This window comes from Electrophorus electricus, chromosome 17 (assembly GCF_041902795.1).
Source record: "Electrophorus electricus isolate QZ-2024a chromosome 17, ASM4190279v1, whole genome shotgun sequence".
Taxonomy (NCBI): domain Eukaryota; kingdom Metazoa; phylum Chordata; class Actinopteri; order Gymnotiformes; family Gymnotidae; genus Electrophorus; species Electrophorus electricus.
Window position 1 is genome coordinate 7,453,139 of NC_137513.1, and position 22,707 is coordinate 7,475,845.

The following is a 22,707-nucleotide window of genomic DNA, read 5'->3' on the forward strand; positions in this document are numbered from 1 at the left end:
GCGCTTTCTCCGGTAACATCCATCTGCAGTACTGCGCTTTCTTAACCTCACTATCAACCCCTTACAAGTACGCCTCTAGTGGTGTATTTCAGAATTGCAGTCAGACTTTCCTGCCCTTACGACAGAATGTTTGACATTTTTGTGAAACATTTGACATTTTTGTGAAACGGGTCTTGTAGTTTATTAACTTACTTCTTCACTATAACACATTCTCCAAATATATAAAGAACCATAATCACCTTGCAAAAAAGCCCAAAACATTTAAGCATGGTTACCATTATAGTTCTCTAATTCCGTTTCCTGTAGGAGACCCTTTAGGAAACCATTAAATGCATCTGAAATCAATCGCATAACACCCGTTAAACCATTAGAGTCCTTTTACACTGTGATATCAACCCATTTTCTCTCTACTGTCCTTTGCTGTACATGTGACGGCACATCACACGATTCATAAATGGACTATGAACTAGACACACAGAGCTCTACATTTTTCTGTCCTCTCTAACTTCACACAGTAAAGGCAATTCTCTGGTCCAGGCAGTGAGGAAGTCAGAAGCTTTCTGAGAGTCTGCCATATTTTATCTGCTTCCATTGACAGCACACGGAGTGGAAGAAACTTTGCCTCTAAATGGTTGGAGTTTTCCCGGAGCCATTCTTTAGCCATGTGCAAGGAATCCAAAATGTACTGTTTGCTGGGAAGTGGGTGAAGGGGGGGATATATATAAAACTTACTCCAAATTACAAATCTGTTCTGAACTTATCACTTAAATACTACATGAATCTTACCTGTATGCAAACCTTTTTTGGAGGATGCTGGAGTTCGTCACTATAAAAGGAAAAACCTAAAATGCAGCAGGCAATAATGCTTTAAGGATTTAATGTATGTTATATATAGACTGCTTCTTTGGCAACAGGTTCAGGTTTTTGCAGTAGAAGAAGACACCACCACTCTCTTATGACAGCCAGTGTCATCCTACATGTGAAATAGAAAATCTGAGACCACATGAAGAGAGGATTATGACAACTTTAGCATAATTTATTACTTGTATTAGATATTTTTATATTTATTGAGCACACATCTTAAATTATAAACTAAACTTATCAATTTTATCAAAATGATCAAAACAAGTCAACCAAGTTGTCATATCTTATTTTCGTTTTGTTTAGCTTCAAATTTGTAGCAGTAAAATTGTAGAGAAGCTTAATTGTGTAATCCATATCTACTGATTTTCTTGTGTATGGTGAGCTAGCTAGCCACCTAGCTAAAACTAGCTTACATTTAAGTTTCTGTTAGATTTCTGTTTAGCTCATATCAGTGTTCCATGGTAGATAGATGTTGTGGTTTGTGGTGCTCATACAGAGAATGTAATGAAATATGGATGAGTGCAATGGATGGTATTTTAGGGGGCTTCTGAAACATTATCCAGTAATACGCATCTGTACGTACTTCTCCCACACTCTCCATGTTACAAATGGCAAGCCTCACGCCCTTTACGTGGCATCATATCCTGACAGTGCAGGGCTGAAAGTGTGGTACTGTGGCTCTCGTGGATAGACCCTTCTCAGATTCGAGAAATATGTGACAGTGCTTACATCACTGATCACAGAATTTAACTAATTATTTCAAGACTTTGTATTGAAAAGGACATCCAAGTATTCTCAAGCCCTTTCTCTGTTGTCGTGGAAGGAATACAGGAGGAAGTGCGGTTGGAACTCAGTGAAATGCGGTGTGATGTTACTCCTCACGTTCACTGCCAGATACTCCCACTTCCAGAGTTCTGCAGTAGATTGGAAAAGTCCACATTTCTTCTAATGAGGCATAACACAAATATAATGATCAGTTTGTTTGTCACATATATATGTGAGCAAAAGTTTTCTCATGAATGTAGAGCCGATTGAGATCTAGGATAACTGACAGCCACCTCTGTAATGTGCTTTGAATCTCCACAACCAGACTAATACCTGACTTGATAGCAGTGCTTCAGTCCAAGACACAATATCATTGTTCCCATTAGGATTGTTAACTGGTGAGTGAAATTAACAAAATCTTACTTTAAACAACACTGTCAAAGATAGATAATTAGTCAATCAAATAAAAAGGAAGTGTAATTGATGGTAGTCAAGTAGGCATATTATTTATTTATTACAGAGTCTGTGGCCTGTGGCTGCACATATCTTTCTCCTTCTGGCCCACAACAAAAAAAGTTTGGACAGCTGCCCAACATGCATATTCCACAGGTCAGTGCAGTTTTCTTTAGCTTCCATGGGATATGGGAACAGAAAACCAACCAGAGTGCCTCACCTTGGCTTGTGATGTTGCTAACAGGACCCTAAATGATCTGATGAGTCATGGTATGAGTTGTTTTGAGCTGATGGTAGGGTTTGTGTGTGGTGCAGACGTATGAAACCATGGACCCCAGTTGTCAACAAGGCTCTGTACAGGCTGGTTTCACACTGGTGTAGGGTGTGTTCTCATGGCATGGGTTGGGTCCACTGTTCTCCCTATACCTGTCACTGACCACTGCCCAATATTTTTGACTGCTTAGTGACCATTTGCAGCCCTTCATGGACTTCATGTACCCCCACAATGATGGGATATTTCAGCAGGATAATGTGCCATTCCATCTGGCCCAAGTTGTACAGAATTGGTTCGAGGAGCATTGTAGAGAGTTCTGACAAATGGTGTGGCCAGAACTTTCACTTGACATGTCCCCAGATGAGCATTTATGGGATGAAAGTGAGCTTGAGTGAAAGTGAGGTCCAGTCGCACCCAAACTCATGCGCCTACAAATACCACAGAGCTGTGGGTGGCTATCCAGACGGCACGACTTGACATCCCTCCAGACGTCGTTCGTTCCCTCGTGGAATCCCTCGTGTTGCTGCACTTTTCCAGGCTGAGTGGGGGTCCTACAAGTACCTAGTTCCTGTCCCATGACTTTGGGTATATACAGACATGCCAAATCATGCTCATCTCTACTGGAAATGAATATGAACAGCGGTACACTACCATACTATGAATATGAATACTATGAATAGCAAGCCGAGCAAACCATGTAGCTCCACTGCAGTTTTTTTTTTCCAAATGAATTTCAGACAACACTAGCTAGCAACTCTAGCGCCAGAAATATATTGTGACCCTTCAGCATGAAACTGTCCAGAACATTAATAAGTAGAGTAGCTGTACAATCACAATGAGGTAATACAGTTTAGCAATACTTTACAGTTTCTAGTGTGTTATCTCATAACTTTAATAATACCCAGCCCACGTTCCCATTTAGCAAGGCAAACTACTGAGTGAAGTAATGCTTATTTCTTGAACACGAGCTTCGTGTATTCTAGCTCGCACCACATTAACATACTGTGACCGTTACTTTTCGGCTCACCTAAACAGCGGTGCCTGAACCAGCCGATATACAGCAAAATAGAGCACTAACATCTGCCGCAGAAAATCACTATGCGTTGTGGTACCTTTACGGTTGTTCACTAGATTTACAGCATAATGTATATAGTGCACCTTGGGTAACATAGTGTAACTAGAGAATCCGAATTGTCCGCTTCGGTGGTAACATTGAAAGTCACGCGAGATTCTTCCAGGAGGCAACGACATCAACAAACGCCTTTAAAATTCTGAATTTGGCCAAGAGAGAGAAATTAAATGAAATTCAGCGCCATGCTATACAGGCCAGAAGAACACGCGTGGATGTTTCGTGAGCATATCTGCATATATTCGGTCCGTGAAACCAAGCCCTCATACCACAAGGGTTCGTGTTTTTCGCAGGTATACGTTCATACAGACTGAACGTCTGAACAGATGCAGTAATCTTCCCTTACCCAGTTAAAGCATTTTTTGTAATTGATTAACGTCCACCAGAGGGAGGCAGTTTACTTAGTAAAATGCATGTATACCAAGGCTTTACTTTAATTTAATTATTTTTTTTAGTCAGAACACTAAGATCAAAATTGTTTAAATACAATTAAGTAACTTCTACCATAACTTCAAAATAAAACACAGTGAAGTTCTATCATATACAAATAGAGAATCTAACATTGTAACATGCAAAAAAAACCATACAGCCATATTCATTTATCTCATTATCACATGAGCACTGCCAACAGATGGCAATAAAATGCAGACACACACAAATACATATTATTTCAGAAACAGATTTTACAAATACTAACACATTTGTAAAGTTTTAAGTCTTTTGAACATTTTCATTTCCATGGTTCAAGTGTTTTAAATGTTAGAACTAAAGACTGTTGAGATGATTCAGACGTAAGCTTTGGAGCTGTTATTCTCTGATGAAGATGGATCTTTGTAAATTTGCTGACCCTGACCAGCAGTGTAGTTATAGCTGTAACCGCTGTGGAGAAAGACAGTATTACTGCATGCAGTATACATACATACATACATACATACATATATATATATATATATATATATATATATATATATATATATATATATATATATATATATATATATATATATATATATATATATATATATATATAATGTGTGTGTGTGTGTGTGTGTGTGTGTGTGTGTGTGTGTTTATATGCTGACTTGGGTTACTTTAAAAATATATTCTGTTTCAGATTACTAGCCACTTATTAAAATGTATTTGTAACCTAATCCAAAGGATTACTGTATTGAAATAAGCAAATAACTGTTAATTTTGGTTTACTTTTAATGGGTTAACACTAGAACACTGACTCAGCACTTTGTGTTTAAAATACTAGTCCCATTCACTGTTAGCCAGTATGGCCATCAACAAGCTCCCACCATCTCCTGTATTTTTCACGAAGGAATAAAAGTTGTTCATATAATCAGTCCCTTTCTCAGTAGACTTTCTGTGTGATCTCCACACTCCTGTCAAATGTAGGTTCTACGATTGTAAACATTCCAGGTAGCTATGGCAGGTTTTGACATCGGTGAGAACAAATTCCTGTGCTTTGATGGAATGAAAGAAAATACATGAATCGCACTAGAAAGACCTCATAAATGCATGAATTTCCAGTCACAAGTAGGAACATAACGCATGGTAAATATTTTAAATCATTGAAGTGAAGCAGGCTACATCCTGTGCTGTTGGTATTGCTTTGCAAGTCATGGGATAACGTTCACTTGATCAGAACCAATAAAAAGGGACGAGAAAGAAGAAGAAAGAAAAAGTTATAATGTAAACCTGCTAGTAATCACCATGTTTTTAAAATGTTCCAGTTTTAAAATCCTGATTACTGACGACCTTACATAGGCCATATTATGTTATTAACCAATGCTGTTTGTTTGAAAAAAGGAGCGTGTGAAGGGGAAAGACTAGATATGTATGGCAGGAGAATTCATGTTGTGTCACAATGATGTTTGTGTGTGTGTGTGTGTGTGTGTCAGAGAGAGAGAAATCCTCTCACCTTTTGTTTCTAGGTGTCGATGCCCTCCTGAAGGAGCCACATAGCATCCCTCCTCCCAGAATCACCAGCGCGGCTGCTGCCCAGCCCAGATACAGACCAGCACCCAGCTCGAACCTAAGAGGGTGTGCACACATGCACACATACACACACAGAATAACGTAGCAATTGTTAGCTTCACTTAGCTCTTTAGTTTGAAAAAGCAAAAAAAAAAAAAAAAAAAAGCTTTTGGTAACTGAAGTGAGGCAGAGGGTTACATTTATGCGTAGGTGAAGCATTGTTTAGTTACAATAGTACACAAATTACTATAAATGCTCCAATTCTACAAGATAATTCCACTCAAAGATGAACAATGCATATGTGGATGGTGGGTGGGTGGGCGTTTGCTCTATTACTCACTTTGTGCCTATGTAAAAAGGATCATTAAACTCTTGCACAATCCGTGCAGCATACCAGGTCACAGCTGTCAGCACACACACACCTGAGAGGAAGTCAGAGAGGAGACAGGCAAAGAATGAGAGAAGAATGCAGAAAAATAACAGTGATGCTATTGGTTCGATTCCCAGGAAGCACACAATTATACTAATAAATACGTATGTTGCCATGGATAAGAACATCTGCTGAACGCTGAGGTGTGCAGACAAACGGGCTAGATTAAAGCAGCATTTTAGTAAAGCCACATGTAATATGGAATAAAAAAAAATATGGACAGAAACGCAAAGGTACTTAGAAAAACAGATAAACGGAAGATTTGGATATGCTTTTGTATGCGTATGTTTGTACACACGTGTGTGACCCATTGTCTTTCCATGTTTGTGTGCCTGTGTATGGGTGGGTGTGTGTTTCATGGTATGGTACAGAATTTGGGCATGTGTGTGTATCTGAGTGTATTATTTGTGTGTGTGTGTGTGTGAAACAGACAGAGAGAGAGAGAGAGAGAGAGAGAGAGAGAGAGAGATGGAGAGAAACAGACCAGATAGTATGAACAGGAGTCCAGCAGTGAAGGTGAGTTTGCCTTTAGCCTGCTCAGTCATGCTGCCCATCTTGGTGCATTTGAGTCCAAGCACAGACAGTAGTATGGAAGCCAGTCCCAGCAACAGGGCTATGATCATCAGAGCCCTGGAAGTCTGCACGTACCCTACAATTCACACACACATCATCATCAAGCTCACTTTGATCCACATAGAAACGGTAATTAGTCGAACACACAAGTTATACCAGGCAGAGTCTAACCACAGCACCACGGTCACCCGAGGTCTTAGTTTTTGTCACACCAAATCACCACGCACACAAGCACGTGAGTGTTACCTTCCAAAGCGAGCAGCGACTCAAAGCGCCGGCAGTTTCGGATGCCTGTGCTGGCCTCTGCACACGCTTGCCATAGGTTCTGATACTGGCGGGTAGATGTGATCACACTGCCGGCGAACGAGGTGACGCGCCAGTAGTTGTTGGCAAGGGAGACAGCTGTCAGGAGCCAGCCACCCACACACAGCAGGAAGCCCAGCAGCTCCGTACCCATCGACATGATCACAACACACACGCGCACAGAGCACAGTGCACGCTTACCAGGACACACACACACCGCTAAAGCGCTAACGCACACTTGGGCTTCCTCACTCTGCGATGGGCCAGATCTGGTAGCGTAGATCTCACACACACACACTGGTCACACTTGACAGTCTCTGTTCAGAAGGATGCTAGTGGCCCGTCCACGACCAGCATCAACAGCATAAAGCCCGACCAAGTGTTTAAAATCTCCCGGTTTCTCTCCACCAGCGAAAGCCGTGACGCAAAGCTTCCTCGCCGACAGCAAGCTCCAGTGCGGCAGGTAAGAGTACGTGAGAGAGAAACAAGGCGCGTGAAGTATCGGACTTTAGTCAGAGGAGCAATAAACTCATAAACCCGAGCCCGTCCCTATAGAAACTATGATGACAGTGGCCAATGAGGAGAACAATGACAGAGCTCATTGGGCAGTTAGGATGCTGGGTTTCTATTTGTGATAGTGTTGATAAAAACAGTACAGTAAAAGCCAACCGTCATGATCAGGGAACTACTTCAAATTCTCTCATGAGAAAGGATGCACCCGTGCAATTGCACAAACACGCAGACACGCACACGGGGACAGATGTGTGCCATGCGTGTTAATGTGTGTGTGTGTGTGTGTGCACGTGTGTGGGTTTGTGTGTAATAGACATTATCAGTGTTACCTTATTGTGCCACTGTGTCATGAGGCAAAACTATTATCACACATGACGTGGGCTAAACATTACTGTTCATTATTATTGCTGTACATTGCTACTGCTGTGATCAGTGCTATTTCAATGTCTATTACAGCATGTCACATTAGCTGTTATGTGGAGTAAATGTGGAGTAAATGTGGAGTAAATCGCACACACAGAGAACTTGAGTGGAGCTGACATTACCATCATCTGCAAAAGACCAGGGGGTGTTTAACTCACCGGGCAGCCCAAGCACAGTTTTGTATCTCTGGCACTGTATAGCCCCCAGAGAATTGGAGGCACAGGTGATCCACAGGCCCTCATACTGCGAGCTGCTGGTGACGACAGCGTCGGCCTTACTGTGAACACGCCACACGGCTGAATTTGTGCAGCTGGACTCCAGGCACCATCCGACTATGGCCAGGAATAGCCCTGTCACCTCCACCATGACCTCGGCCATTCCTACCAGAAGACCGGGGGGGGGGGGGGGGGGATATTCAGTTAGGAAGCACCTGAAAAGGTACAGCAGAGCTGCAGTGGTGATGTTAGTTTGCTAACCCTAAAGACTAACAACCCTCTCTCAGTATGATATTGTGAACAGAGCCTGTCAAGTGTGTGTGTGTGATCTGCACTAGCAGATCTGGCCCAATACATTACAAAAACCTTATAGAGATTTAGCTTTATGCTAGTACACGCAAATGAAACGAACAACAAAAAGCAATGTTCCTAAACCTGATTCAGATATATATTGTCAGTGAAAATGATAGAACAGTTTCATGATTAGATTTTGTTGTATTTATAGCACATTACAACCACAAAAACACCTTACAGTAACCATTGTTTTAGAAACGTTTAGCAGCTTAGCACACCAGTTAGGAGCCTGATCACGGACTGTGTTTCTTCACTGAGAAAGCACCCAGCAGGCAGAATATGAGGGACAAAATCAGATAAAACAAATGAAAAGATTGAAACTAAATAGAAGAGTCCAGATAGGAAGCTACAATCTAAAACATGGGGCTCACAGAAGAATGGCTGTCATAGGAGAAGTGCAGTCCCAAGGGCATACTGAGCTGCCACTTCTGCCCCGTAGGATTCCTATAAAATTCCATTTTCTAGGACAGACAATAAAAACTGTGATGATCCTGGTAAACTGAGACGGGTGGTAATCAAGGGTAGAACATAGATAAAACAAAGAGATCTTGCCAAAGAGATAATTGACTCATATGATGTAAAATACCAGTGTAGGCCTTTGTGTATTTTCAGGGATTGGTTGCAAGAACCAGCTGCTGAAGGAAATGGTGAACTTTGATAATGTCCTGCTCTATGTTGTAAATCTGATTGTTGAGGAACTTTCTGTTACCATCATTTACTCTTTTTTTTTTAATGCAATACTTGGCATTACACACTCTTGCCTGTCAGTATCTTAGACTTGAACAGATCAATGTGCTTCAATGCTACAAAAGTAGAGGGCCGTAGTAGCGTTCAGGTTAACTCCCACAGAGCAGAGAGAGGGTACATGCTAACTCCCAAGGGGCATTGAGCTTGTTACTGGATTTACTCCTGTTGCTGCAAGCAACAATACAACAAAACAACAAACACTGCAGTTATTGTCAGCAGCAAATAATGCTAGTATTTGTTTTCTTGTTTTTGGTCTTTTAATCAAGTTAGCCTACACTTACCTTCTCTGAAGTTCTTGCGTCTCAGTAGCACCCCTGGTGTGATACTGTTTTAAGAATTTCCTGAATTTAAAATAGCTGGGCTTATTTGTTGTTGTTGTTGTAGCGGGAACACACCGACAATGTAATGAAATTTTTCACTCCGACAATGTAAATGAAATCTAGGTTGTTGGACTGAAAGTCCCTGTGTTAATGTTGATCTGGGGTCAGTTACCCTGAAACAGAGCGGCAAAAGTAGTAGCTGAATGACGTGAGTGTGGAAGACCCCTCAATGTCATAGAAAGAGAAACCGGAGCCAATCAGAGAATAGAAATCTGTCCTGTTTTTCACTCCAAATGATTAGTCACACACAGGAATTTATCCCGGCACATTTGGGGTTGCCTATATCAGGGAGCATCAGCATGGGGAGTGAAATGCAAAATAATCAGTGACAATATATGATTCAGTAAGAGCTGAGCTGGAGGAACAGGATGGTGTCAGAAAGGCTCAGCGGAGGTGCTGGCTGTGTTTTGCACCAAGACACGCTCCTGAGCAGAAAAAGATGGGAGAATGGAATAAAATAAAACAGGACTGATACAGAACGGGGTTATTTTAAAAGTTGGTACATGCTGTACCAATCAACCCGAGCTACCAATATTTGTTTTGATTTCTAGTTGATACATGATTGTATAGAAAATTGGGCAGAGAACTTTGTTTAAATTAGAATGAGGTGTCACTACTTACAAAACTAAAGCAGTAAAGTTGTTTGGCTGCCCCCTCCCCCCATGCTACGCTAGCAAGTTCTGGTCAATCATTGACATTTAGCTGGGATCAAAGTTCCTGACTGGGAGCTACAAACCAATACAGCAGTTTCAACACCAAGAGCATTACACAGTCAGACTGCAATCATTAACACACACACACACACACACACACACTGTATTTTATTACACTGGAGGTTCCAGGCTGATTTCACAAGTACTATTTACATATGAACTAGTAAGAAAACTAATGTCAGTGCTGAAACATGACTAGGGGAAGGACTAAATATTATTCAGCAATTACAGCCTTACAGTTTATGGGCATGAGAACTTCCTCCTATAGTGTTGAGACTTCCAGTCTGTTAACCCCACCAAAACCAGTTTCCTCATTGATCAGCAGACTGCACCTCACTTCCTCTTTCACACTCCAGGAGAACACAGCATCCATTACTAGCAACAGTCACTTTGAGACCAGTCATAATTTTCAGAACTTAAATAAACATTTTATTCATAAAAAAAAAACTAAACAAAAAAGAAACATTTTAAATGACAAACAGACTGAGGTCCAAGCACAGTTGTGTACTGTAATTCTGGAGATGTACGACACTGCAGTATCTTGTCTTAGAACTGGGTCTGTGCTATGTGGTGAGAATGTGTTGTGGGAAACATTTTGGGCTTCACTCTTAGTAAGTCTTTGTATGAGGTGCTACATAAACTCCAAAACTCAAATGGCACCTTAGTAGATGAGTCAGGAATTTCCAACATGTACACAGATTCCCACACACATTCCATGCCCCCACATACATACATACACCCACCCACCCACCCACAACCACACACACCTTTAAACCAGTAAATGAAGTAAGCGAATAGAAGGAGTCTGATTAAAGACTTAAGATGTGTGAAATGGAATAGAGTGAGTGTGTGTGTGTATATGTGTGTGTGTGTGTGTGTGTGTGTGTGTGTGTGTGTGTGTGTGTGTGTGTTCTCGTCTCCTCTCTTGCTATGGCTGCTCCCCGCCATCTGTCCTCCAGTTCCCTAGAGGGAGCCGCTGCCCCCAGTGCCAGGGCCCCGTGTTCTGAAGTTGTGCCACAACTTCACGAGTGGCTCCCGGTTCTTCCAGATCAGCTCATGCCCATAGAGGATATACCACCTACACACACAAATGCACACAAACACACACATGCAGCCACACGATAAGCACACAGGAGTATAGATGCATACACATTTAAAACATAAGCGTGCACATATAAGCAGAAAGGCACACAAAGAACACGCTTACACAAACGAGGAGAAAGACCAATATGTAAAAAGTGCACGAAAGTGAGTGTATAACTTTCTGATTACTATGACTTACATGCCGAACAGAGCTCCTCCTAAATGAGCTGCATGGTCAAAGAACCGCCATCCCATTATCAAGCCTGTTGTATCCAGGGCAACAATAGCTTTGAGCGCCTGCATTAGAGTGCAGCATCATAAGGACATGGCAAATGTGAATGCTGCCTTCCAACTGTGTACTTAATCTTCAATAACTAATTATACAAGGACATTTATAATACTGCAATATATGTGAATAAATACTATAGTTATTTACTTAGTTTGGTATAATTATTGTAAAAAAAACTTTGTAAAAAAAAAATAGCAGTTCATTTTAAAATAATGTGATTACAAGTAAAATGTTACTTTGATGTACTATAAAAACATTTCTCACGTTTTCAAATACACCAGCAAGCCTTTCGCTTGCGACTGGCATTTTCCCTGATGGTGATTTGACTAACTGAGGTTTCTTTCCACATGTGTACTGGCGTTTATGACTGGGGGGTGTGTGGCTTACGTTTCCAGCAGAGAAGGTGTATATTGGGAGGAAGATCACAGCCAGCTTCGCTTCTGGCATCTTGGTGCACACAGCCGCCAGCACGGTCATTATGGCCCCTGACTGAGAGATGCTTAATGTCAACAGTGCCACATGTTCAACAGAGCAGAGATTGTGCTGTTGACTTTGAGGCTAAAAGGCTTTACAGGTGACTGTAACACTTACAGCGCCCAGCGATGGTCCCAGGCGTCCTGTAGCCGTTTTACACACGTAACTGACAAACGTGGAGATCACGCCTGAGGACAAAATCGACAGATGTCAAACAGCAGCATGGCACAGCGTAACACCCAACACTGCCACACACACACACACACACACACACACACACAGGCAATACCTGCAGACAGGTAGACAGCCATGAACTGCTCCCTGCCCATCAGGTTGACGATGCTGGAGGAGAAGCTCCACAGCACATACATGTTGGCTGCCATGTGCAAGAGCGAGTAGTGGCTGAAGGTGGACAGCAGCATGGGCCAGCACAGCGCCTCTGTACGGAAACACAGCACAACACCGTGAGCAGCGCAGCGCAGCACAGCACAGCACAGCTCCTCACAGAACATGACTAACGCCATTTACACTGGGCCACACGGAACAAGACAAACAAGACCATTAACATTTGAGAGCTCAAAGGTATGGCCATCACAACGTGATTACTTTGCTGTGCGCTGCATCACACTTTTCGCAATGATTTGTAATATATGTAAAACACGGGGTTGAACACCCGATGTGACACAGTGAAAGAGCAGTCTGCTTTATTTTTACAGACATTACTCAAGTTTCTTAAGTTCCGGTTTGTTAGGACGGACAAACGACTTTACTCACTGGAGGCAGGGTCAGAGGTGAAGTACTTCACCATAGCATGCTGCAGTACTGGAATTCTCCAGCAACAAAACACCAGTGCGTTGGCAACTATGATGCCTGAGGGAAAGACACAATGTGTGTGTGTGTGTGTGTGTGTGTATTTTGATGGAAGGTTATGAGGGAAAAAAAACCAAACAAAAAAAAAACAACAGAATTTTTGTTTTTGACGATTACTGGTGAATGCTGAATGGAGTCAGACCTGTGACACTTCTCTGGCCTTCACTCAGACTATTCCACCACTGATTCACCTGGTGATGAAAAACACTGTCATCAACATGCTGATCCAGACACGCACACGTTTCACATCACTGCCAGGCAGATGACACAAATGTATCTACCATTTAAACCAGGTGATAATGGCTTGCTGAACCTCATCTCCACCTGCTTGAGAGATGTAAAAATGTTGGAAACCAAATATTTCATGAACTTAAACCAAGCTAAAACTCAGCTTATTACTTTTGGTAACCCTGATACTGCCAGAGTGTTAGCAAACTATCTAAGGTGATTTTGTTAATGTACCCAGCCAGCTGAGAAACCTTCGTGCCATCTGTAATTCTCCTTTTAACTTTGAGAAGCAGATAAACAGTTGTGGGAGCTGGCTTCTTTCAGAAGTGAAGTAGAGCTACACTTAAAGGTGTACTGTCTTTTTAGGACATGGAAACAGTCCTTTGCGCTTTCATCTTATCTTGTATTGATTACTGCATCTCGCTCCATTTCAGAGTTTGCCAGTCAAGCCTGTCACTTTTGGCTGAAAGCTGCAAGACTATTGATGGGCACCAAGAAAAAGGAGCGAATTACACCTGGGCTCGCTCCTTGCACTAACTAAGTCAGTTTAAGGTTTGGTTATTTGTTTTTAAAGCCCTACATGGCACGGCTCTAGTTTATATCTCTGACTGAGCCTTTTCTGTCACTGACCCCAAACAGAACGGTTCTCCGCTTTTTAATCAAACGTTTCCCCACAACAGTTGTTTTTAAGTTTCATTAAATCTTTCACATTTTTATTCAGTTGTTTGAAGCCTTCTACAAATCATGTATGCAGTTGTTTCTTTTCAGTCTGCATGTACTCACAATTATCACTAGTGATGTTTGTCTTTTGGTTTCTATTATTTCGGTCTTAATTTTCCTTTTCACAAAATTTTACTGTGTAGTTTTACTTGGGCTGACACTTTTATTTTATTTTTTTAAAAATGTGCTCTATAAATAAACCTGATTGGCCAGGAAGGCACACGCAAAAGCAACCGCACATACCTGTTTCCGAAGATCTCCATGTTTCTGTGGTCGCAGTTTGTCCAGCCAATCAGCACGTACTTCATTGAAGTAGCTCTGCACACGGTACTTTAGACTCTCATACTGCCAGATTGCTGCTGCTCCAAACGAACAGCCTGTAAACTGACCTGGAGTCAGTATTATACACTAACACACTTAGAAATATGTGACTCAAAGCAGCCTGGAAACTGACTCAGGATCAGTACTAGACACTAACACACAAATCCGTGACTTAAAACAGTGTGTATACTGAGTCAGTACTACATACATATAGTATTACAAGTAAGTACATTAAGGAAGATATAAAGGTAGTAGCACAAATCAGCAGAATGCTGTCTACATACCCCCACAGTGAACACCAGCGGTTTGACCAGTCTGCCGAACGACCTCCCAGGATGGTGTGGCGTGGGTGGCTCCATCTGTGGATTCAGCTCCCGCTTGTGCAGCATCTCTGCTTGTTCTGCTTCCTTCTTTGACTCTGCTCTCTTTGCCACCTTGCGAAAGCCACATTTCTGCTGGTGGCAAGGGAACAACCTACACAGCAAACAGCGGAGAAAAAAGACCAATACTATAGAGCACTAAAATATAATGATATATCTAATAATTATATGTATATATGGGTGTACTCATGTTAAGACTAGTTCAGGGAAAAGTACATTTGCCTATCACATATCAGTTTATTACCGCAGTAAATGCAATAGCAAGTAACTTCTACTACAGTCACGTTTCAGAAAGCGTGACGTGTAAAGATGGATGTTTTAACGCTAGTCCGAGAGGACTAATTACAATTATTTTTAAAAACGACTTGACTTCTGAAAGAAAACAGAATGCCAGTGAATAAACCTTTGTGAATTTAAGGTGAACTCACAGTAGCTGGATGAAAAAAAAATTACTTAGCTAGAGGAGTAAAGCTTAAAGTAATTCTAATAAATACCAAAACCATGACAGGACTTTTAGATCTTGAACACAGGTTATCAATAACAGACAGTAAAGACTATTACACAAACGCTAAATTCTTTCTACTGTTATCATATCAACTTGTTTACAAGGTAACATTCATTGACATCCTGAAATGGAAATTAAAGAGGGAAGAAACGTCGGTGTAACTGGCTACAGCTTCTGTGCATGTTTTAGGGAGTTAACATAGGATAGCCAATGAGACAAACTTCCCGCATTGTCAACTGCAAATACTGCCATGCCATATATTAAAAAAACACCTCAGCAGCAAAGCTGTACACGTAATACGCACCTACTTCTCTGGCTGGTTTGAAAAATAAAATCCTCTTTAACCCATCTTACTATACAACCTCTCCACGCCATGATTAATATGACCCCAGCGACCCGGCTCTACCATTCTCTACCGGGTCACACCAGCCAGCAAAACAAATTCGGTGGCACCCTCTAGAGACAATAATATAAACAGCGCCGATAATGTTTTCCTTCAGTTAGCGTGAAGCCTTTAGTTGTGATTTTGATGAGAGAAGGCAGTAATAATCATTGATGTTTTCACTGTTTGTATTGTTCACACGCACATGTGTAGGCACGTATAGGTTAACAAATGTGAATATATCCTTCGACTTCCTCTTTTGCTAATCATTCCTTATATTATTTCTATTACTACTGTAATTTCTAATTAATTTAGATCATTTTATATATTTTAATACATTTTAAAAATATTTTTACGGCTATGTTTGTAGTCGCGTTAATGTGTTACTGTCACACTGAAGAGGGATGCCTGTTAAAATAAATAAGTACATTTAAATAACTTAATAGGCCTAAATATGCTGCTAAGTGCGACTTAGCACACCATTATTATTTTTTTATAACATGTAAAGAATTTCTTTGCCATAGACTACGCTGGCGCAGTCTGGCGAGCAAACGCCCAAGCTGCGGCGATTCTAGCGTCCAAACGCAGGCCTACATTTTGAATTCGGTGGTAACCGGCCTCCGCCCAGACCCCTGCGGCTTTAACCCGGTCTGCGCGTGGATGACGACCGAAAGCGCGTGCGCTTAGTTCCTCCTCGCGAACATGGCGGCGCCTGCCCTGAACAACCGGGCCGGCTCCGTTAGTAGCCTCGGCAACAGCCCCACCGCCACCCCCGGCCCCACTAGCAACAAACTCCCCTTGCCGAGCTATCCCGAGATAGACTTCAGGTCAGGAGCCAGGATAGACGAGCTGAACCGCCTGATTTCCGAATTTAGTAAACACGAGCAGCGCGAATACGACGACCAGCGCGCTCTGGAGATCCACACGGCGAAGGACTTCATCTTCTCTATGCTTGGTAGGGCGCATCTGTGCACGCTTGCAGAAATACACTTCAAACCTGTAGCTAGCATGGTGGGTTGAAAATTGGGCGTCTGTAAACCCCGAGAGCAGTTAACCACTGTTTTTTTTATCTAGGGATTTTAATTCAGATGTGCTTTATCTCCAGCATAACGTCACCTGCAGCTTGAGCGAAGGTAATAAGACGGTAATAAGAAGGTAATATTTCGCTAGCAAATTAGCCAGCAGTGTGAGCTGAGCGTCAGGATAGTGCCAAACGGGACACAATTGAAATGCTCTGTACAAGACATGCAAGCTTGTATGCTGCAGGTCAGGCGCTTTTCTGTCTACTTGGCGCAGATAACGCGCGCAAGGGCCTGCTCCGAAGAACTGGATGGATTTCTCTTAACCAGAGAGAAGCAGGCCACACATGCTATTGTCACCCCACCTTTTATTATTGCTCCCCTTTACTTCAATACAATATCGCTACAGAGACAGAATGATGATTCTGCAGCTTACATGAGAAGCCTGACTGCACACCAAGCTGTTTCTATGTTCTGCCACCAAGCTTTCAGGGGTTTTGTAATTATCTGACAAATTACAGGAGGGGGCAGCCATAATCTCGGGACAGCAGACATTTATAGGAGTGGGGTGTGCATAAAAGGACCAGAGGGTTGCACATTGCTGAGGTCAGAGTTCAGGAAGCGCAGACGGTGCTGCAGGTCAGGAAGACTGAAGGAACCAGAGCCAAGAGGAAAGGGGCTTTCCATGGTGAATCCATGGTTAGCGTGATTCCAACATCTGGGAGAAATATGTGGAGTGTTTTACGTGGCCAGTGTTGTTGTAAACACTGCTGTAATCTGAAATGCTTTGTTACTTGAATAAAAATGTAAGAAGCATGTTTTGTTATTGGAATAAGGAAATACATCCTGAAAAAAGACAACTCATATGATCATTTCAGAGTCTCTTAAGCCCTGTCTCACTCTTAGGCCCTGTCACTCTCTGTATGTTCATGACCATAGATTTTTTTCTCATGCATCTGTTAACACCCTTAAAGCTTTGTTTAAACTTTCATATTTCACTGTAAACATTTTCTTTCACTTAATTCACCCCACCACCAAATAATAATACATATATTAATTCATTGGGCATTCTGCATGCAGTAGTTTCATAAATGTTCGTGTGCTGCTACTCTCCCTTGTCTCACCTCCGCACCATATCTCACACCCTTCGTGCCTTGAACCACCACCCTGAAAAGATAGGGAGGACATGGCTGTATCACCAACCTGGTGGTGGAATGGACTTCCACTACCAGTCTGTACAACAGTCTCTTGGTGTCTTCAAATGCAGACTAAAGACCTATCTCCTCGAAAAGCACTTGAATGATTCAGAATCACTTCAAGGCACCTGAAAAATCACCAACCCTTCACTTTTCTAAATAAATTCTTTTAAATATATTCTTTATATATATATATATATATATATATATATATATATATAAAGAATATTTAAAAGAATTATATATATATATAAAATTTACACACACACACACAGACACATAAATATATACAGGATCTATACACAAGTGCATAGCAAGCATACACAATCACACTAGATAGATAGATAGTTCCTGTTTATCTGTATATAAATCCTACTTAAAGTCCTGGTTTGGCGCATCAGGCTTAGAGTGTCCAAACACCTGGAGAAAAGTGCCACCTGGGTATGTCTCTGCACCCAAACTGGGGCATAACTGCACAGGGTTCAGATATAAATACATGCTCTCAGAGTCGGTGAAGCTGCTGTTGTGTCCCTGTGGGACTGGGTGTGTGTGCTTCATCACTGCTATGAATAACCGCGTCATGTGAGCACTGGCCCATATATCACAGGACTCTTGACGGGTGACGGTGTCATCGGAGCCTAAATTCCTGCTCTTCTTTACACAGCGCACAGGAACATGTAGCGCGTGCTCGGCTTCAGACACACCGGCCACTTGGCTTCAGAGTTTTTGCAGTCAACTGGGCTCCTGGGTAACTCGGCCTACTGAGCACTCTCTTCCTCAGAGGACGCAGCCGAGTTCCCCTGCGGGGTGCGTGAATCCCAGTGAGGCCGCAGTCAGTCCATGAATGCACACCTGGCTGGGCTGTCGCTGGGGCAGGGATGATGAGCTCAGTGTGTTCCTGTTGTGTGCTGCTCAGTCAAAGGAATGTGGCTCAGAATGATGTGGCTTTATATGAGTGTCAGAGGCAGGTGTGTCGGAGGCAGGCTTCTGGGGGTGGTGCATTGCCTTTGAGGAGAACTGCAGTGACTTGGATCTGATTACGGATCATGTGGAGGGTGGGGGGGGGGGTTGCAGTCAGCTTATGCTTATATTCTGCAGTGTCGTTGACTAATAGAGCTCCGCTTATATTGAGTCGCAGCTTTGTATCCTTGCCAAATACAAACATATGCTAATATACTAGTTTCTCACCTGTGCTTGACCTTTAATAGTTATGCAACGTCCTCCGTTCTCAGTGATGTCATTTCCTGTCACCAGGCATGGTGCAGAAATTGGACCAGAAGCTGCCGGTGGCCAATGAGTACCTGCTGCTGTCAGGCGGCGTGCGTGAGGGCGTGGTGGACATGGATGTGGACGAGCTAGTGGCGTACGTGCGTGGTGCCGACTACGACATGGACTTCACGCTGCTGGTGCCCGCCCTCAAACTGCATGACCGCAACCAGCCGGTCACGCTCGACATGCGCCAGTCTGCCCTGGGTCACACCTGGCTCAGCCTGCGCCTGTTCGACGAGGGCACCATCAACCGGTGGAAGGAGTGTTGCGTGGGGGCGGAGCCGGAGGCAGGGCCAGAGGGCGCCACCGGCCACTTCTTCTCGCCCACGCGGGTGTCCGAGTGGTTCCACGAGGCGGTGGGCTCCGTGCTGCAGGAGCTGCGCCACAGGCCGCAGAGGGGCATGCCACGGGTGGAGAAGGCGGAGCGCGGCGGCGCAGTGACCTCCATCGTGCTGGCGGCGGGCGGCAGCCGCGTGCTGTACGACGTGGTGCCGGTGGTGTCGTTCAAGGGATGGCCAGCTGTGGCGCAGGCCTGGCTGATGGAGAACCACTTCTGGGATGGCAAGATCACGGAGGAGGAGGTGATCGGCGGGTTCTACCTGCTGCCCGCCTGCTCGGCTGCCGGCCGGCGCGAGGCCGAGTGGCGCCTGTCATTCGCTCGCAGCGAGGTGCAGCTAAAGAAGTGCATCCCATCCGGCCTGATGCAGGCCTACCAGGCCTGCAAGGCGTTGGCGGCCAAGCTGCTGGTGAGGCCCGAGGCTGTGGGGCCGTACCACCTGCGCTCGCTCATGCTTTGGGCGTGCGACCGCCTACCGCCTGCCTACCTGGCCCAGGAGGGCAACTCCGCGCACTTCCTGCTAGGCCTGCTGGACGACCTGCAGCACTGCCTGGTTAACCGGGCGTGTCCCAACTACTTCATCCCGCAGCGCAACATGCTGGCGCACCTGAGCGAGGCGGCGGCCGTGCTGCACGCGCGGCGCCTCTCGTCGGTGCGCTCCGACCCAGCCGAGCACCTGCGAGGCGCCATCGAGCACGCCCGCACTGCCTCACGCCTCCCGCCCGAGCAACCCTGCCTGCCCTCGCCGCAGGACGGCCCCCCCGCTGCCGACCCCGCCCCCGACGACCGCCTCGCCAAGAAGCTGCAGCAGCTAGTGACAGAAAACCCTGGCAAGTCCATCTCCGTCTTCATCAACCCTGACGACGTCACACGGCCACACTTCCGAATCGACGACAAGTTCTTCTGAACCCTGCCTCTGCTCCCACCCACCCACCAATTTCCACTATAACTCTCACTAAGTTATTTTCAGGATTGAATCCTGAACAGGATTATCATTGCGGTTTTGGCTCACCGTGCCAGCAATTCTGATGGACATCCTCGGTCTGTGAACGAAAGAATGTAGTACACTCAGCAAAATGAGAGGGGGACCAATGAGAGAGAGAGTGAGCGAGAGGGAGTAAAGAGAAGTACTCTGTCTGTATAGTTGTTATGGAGAGTTGTGCGGCACCTTGGGAGGCAGCCTCAGCTGGCCCTTAATTGGATGCCTCAAAGGGATGGTGATGGTTTATGATTGTCGCTTTGCCTAAATGAAGCGTAATCAGTTCTTGGAACATTCAGTGTCAGGGACTGATCTCAGATCAGCACTCAATCAGCTGCCTGAAAGAGTGCTTGTGTGTGTATTTAGAGAGGAGGGCATTAGAAAGGAGAGGGATGAGAGATTTTTGTGAGCATGTTTTAGGAATCGGGGTAGGATGGGATCGGTGAACACCGTTAGGTGCATTATTCCCATACATGCTCAGATATGACAAACTTTATACCTACAGAGCAGGGCAATGGTGAGCTGCTCCTGATTTTTCTTGAATATTCCAAACAGAGAAAAAGATGCTTAGTCTGGATAGAAATCAGAATACCTCTAGGTCTCATAAAGTAGTTAGAGAAACACACACACGTACATTTGCATGTTATGCACTTGTTTCCCAGACCAAAATTAAACCTAAACCTAAACTAAAAAGATGTTCAGTGGTGAATCACCACTGAAAATACCATGTCCAAGACTAGCCTTAATCCATGAGTCTAAGCCTAACATTTATGTAATGGCCACGTCACCACCATACTAGATCAGACTGTACAAACCCTCCCTGACTACTGTTAATGAGGAAGCATTGACACATGTCACATTCTGAGGCTTTCTCTCCTAGCTGCTGTGTAGATCTCTGCTTCTCTTTTGCCTAACAGAATGCTGAATGCCATCGGAGACTTATTGTATGTCCTGTATCTGCTGCTAAACATGCAAATGGTTATAACCTTTCTTTGCTAAGGATTTTAATTGTTGAGTGTTTATTTGAGCTGCGTCGTACCTGTGTACATATTGCTGTAAATATTGGGCTCCCCCTACATCACTTACATATACCAATCGGCTTGTCTCCTGTCACCAGTCACACAATTCCAATTTTGGCATAATCAGTCAGAATGAGGATCAACTCTCAGTGTCTACAGGGACCACTCGTGCTGCCTTATCATTGATGTTAGCTAGTGGGGCTATTTTATTCAAATGAAGACAGATGTTACAGTGAGCATGCGAGTGTGTGTGTGTGTGTGTGTGTGTGTGTGTGTGTGTGTGTGTGTGTGTGTGTGTGTGTGTGTGTGTGTGTGTGTGTGTGTGTGTGTGTGGTTTTTGACCTCTGGTGTTAATGGACTTTTAAATGGAATGCTTTTGTTCTGGTTTAGTTATTTAAACAATTATACCAAACTAATGGAGTCACTTTAATTTTATTTATAAATGTCACAGATATCAAACCTGATTGTGTGTTGCTTGATATGCTTACGTTTCATAAGAACAATGCAGTGCAGTGTATATTGATCTTTATATGTTTGTTTGCAAAATAAATTTGTACAGGATCCCAAAAGCTGTGAAACTCATATTTGTCTTTTTATACTGGGTGTCATCTGGTCCAATGTATTAAGGAATCGTTTTATGTTTTCAGCAGGACTTTACCTGCCTCTACAACACCATGCCCATGCATCCCTGTTGTTGTTAATTAGGGTTCAAGCAAATATTGCTTGAAACCTTATGGCAATTGCTCGTATTTTTCTCCTCATTTATTTTTCTCGGCTAAAATGAAAGACCACAAGGCCCAGAAAGACCAAACTTTTAAGCATGATGCAGCAGCTGTGAAATGAGTCAGCCAACTAAAGGAACTTTCATTGGCCTGATGCACTTCCTTTTAGGTTTTAGTGATTTACTCCCACACCATAGGGGGTAGAGACAAAATTCCACTTCCAGTGCATTCTTTGGCTCAGAACAAAACAAAATGGTTCCTTGGAACATTACGCTACACCCACTTTTTGCTAATTTGCATATTACACGAAACCTGCTTTTGCAAACTAGTCCTAGGTTTTTCACCATATTAACAGAGTTTTGTTGTCGAAATATTCATAAGCTATATGCTGTTATATCTGGGCAGGCTATAGCATCACCATTTTTTGCTATTGTTTGATATTTTTTTGTTATAATCCTTACTATTGTTAATTGATTTTTAAAAATTTTTTTAATGTATTTTTTATTTCATTCTTTCATCTTTCATCATGTGAAGACCACCTATACAAAAACAGAAGCAGATCAGCGCATCCTCTACCCTGAGATCCTATGAGACATAAAATGTATCTTACCCTTTTCAATGCCATAGAAGTCTCTACCAATGCAGCAATGTTGCTGTTATACGATGCCCAGAGACTGAGGTTTCATTACAACATTCTAACAGTTTACTGTCTGGTGCTGACTTGGATTTCCCCAGACCTTCAACCGTGATATAATTATTCTGCATTCATGGATTTATTGAGCATATTGATTTGTC

The 22,707-nt window shown here is 43.3% G+C and overlaps 3 protein-coding genes and 1 long non-coding RNA gene across 6 annotated transcripts; 1 reads left to right on the top strand and 3 right to left on the bottom strand.

The window, feature by feature from the left end:
• Positions 1-3,877: 3,877 nt before the first annotated feature.
• On the bottom strand, positions 3,878-9,512 carry cldn15lb (claudin 15-like b). The gene is made up of 6 exons (XM_027027769.3): positions 9,308-9,512; positions 7,869-8,090; positions 6,383-6,547; positions 5,809-5,890; positions 5,413-5,526; positions 3,878-4,364 (listed from the first exon to the last, which is right to left on the bottom strand). The coding sequence occupies exons 2-6, from the start codon at positions 8,086-8,088 to the stop codon at positions 4,271-4,273; spliced, it is 675 nt and encodes a 224-aa protein (XP_026883570.2). The 5' UTR covers positions 8,089-8,090; positions 9,308-9,512; the 3' UTR covers positions 3,878-4,270.
• A 1,009-nt stretch (positions 9,513-10,521) lies between these two features.
• On the bottom strand, positions 10,522-15,389 carry parlb (presenilin associated, rhomboid-like b). Of its 3 annotated transcripts, none has more exons than XM_027027767.3 (10): positions 15,294-15,389; positions 14,389-14,578; positions 14,027-14,160; positions 12,978-13,026; positions 12,740-12,835; positions 12,255-12,404; positions 12,083-12,153; positions 11,879-11,980; positions 11,402-11,499; positions 10,522-11,197 (listed from the first exon to the last, which is right to left on the bottom strand). In XM_027027767.3, exons 2-10 carry the CDS (start codon positions 14,552-14,554, stop codon positions 11,083-11,085), a joined length of 981 nt encoding a protein of 326 aa, XP_026883568.2. In that variant the 5' UTR covers positions 14,555-14,578; positions 15,294-15,389; the 3' UTR covers positions 10,522-11,082. The 3 variants fall into 3 exon arrangements, with proteins under 3 accessions (XP_026883568.2, XP_081556762.1, XP_026883566.2); XM_081700636.1 differs by having other exon boundaries at positions 14,027-14,172; XM_027027765.3 differs by having other exon boundaries at positions 14,027-14,167; positions 15,294-15,383.
• Positions 15,390-15,904: 515 nt separating this feature from the next.
• Positions 15,905-21,753, top strand: LOC113588542 (nucleotidyltransferase MB21D2). The gene is made up of 2 exons (XM_027027758.3): positions 15,905-16,326; positions 18,841-21,753. Exons 1-2 carry the CDS (start codon positions 16,074-16,076, stop codon positions 20,097-20,099), a joined length of 1,512 nt encoding a protein of 503 aa, XP_026883559.2. The 5' UTR covers positions 15,905-16,073; the 3' UTR covers positions 20,100-21,753.
• LOC145651887 (uncharacterized) lies at positions 16,915-18,319 on the bottom strand. Its single transcript, XR_014117967.1, has 3 exons — positions 17,963-18,319; positions 17,515-17,557; positions 16,915-17,108 (listed from the first exon to the last, which is right to left on the bottom strand). It is a non-coding gene; the product is annotated as an uncharacterized LOC145651887 (long non-coding RNA).
• Positions 21,754-22,707: the final 954 nt, after the last annotated feature.

What these genes read in the sequence shown, in the direction of transcription:
- parlb (XM_027027765.3), bottom strand. Translation starts at nt 15,364, where the DNA reads ATGGCGTGGAGAGGTTGTATAGTAAGATGGGTTAAAGAGGATTTTATT. An exon ending in CGCTGGTGTTCACTGTGGGG is followed by an intron (nt 14,168 to 14,388) that starts GTATGTAGACAG and finishes ACTCCAGGTCAG; the next exon opens with TTTACAGGCTGTTCGTTTGG. An exon ending in ACACCTTCTCTGCTGGAAAC is followed by an intron (nt 11,500 to 11,878) that starts GTAAGCCACACA and finishes ACTCTAATGCAG; the next exon opens with GCGCTCAAAGCTATTGTTGC.
- cldn15lb (XM_027027769.3), bottom strand. Translation starts at nt 8,088, where the DNA reads ATGGCCGAGGTCATGGTGGAGGTGACAGGGCTATTCCTGGCCATAGTC. An exon ending in AACTGTGCTTGGGCTGCCCG is followed by an intron (nt 6,548 to 7,868) that starts GTGAGTTAAACA and finishes TGTGAATTGTAG; the next exon opens with GGTACGTGCAGACTTCCAGG. An exon ending in CCTTTTTACATAGGCACAAA is followed by an intron (nt 5,527 to 5,808) that starts GTGAGTAATAGA and finishes ACACCCTCTTAG; the next exon opens with GTTCGAGCTGGGTGCTGGTC.
- LOC113588542 (XM_027027758.3), top strand. Translation starts at nt 16,074, where the DNA reads ATGGCGGCGCCTGCCCTGAACAACCGGGCCGGCTCCGTTAGTAGCCTC. An exon ending in CTTCATCTTCTCTATGCTTG is followed by an intron (nt 16,327 to 18,840) that starts GTAGGGCGCATC and finishes TCCTGTCACCAG; the next exon opens with GCATGGTGCAGAAATTGGAC.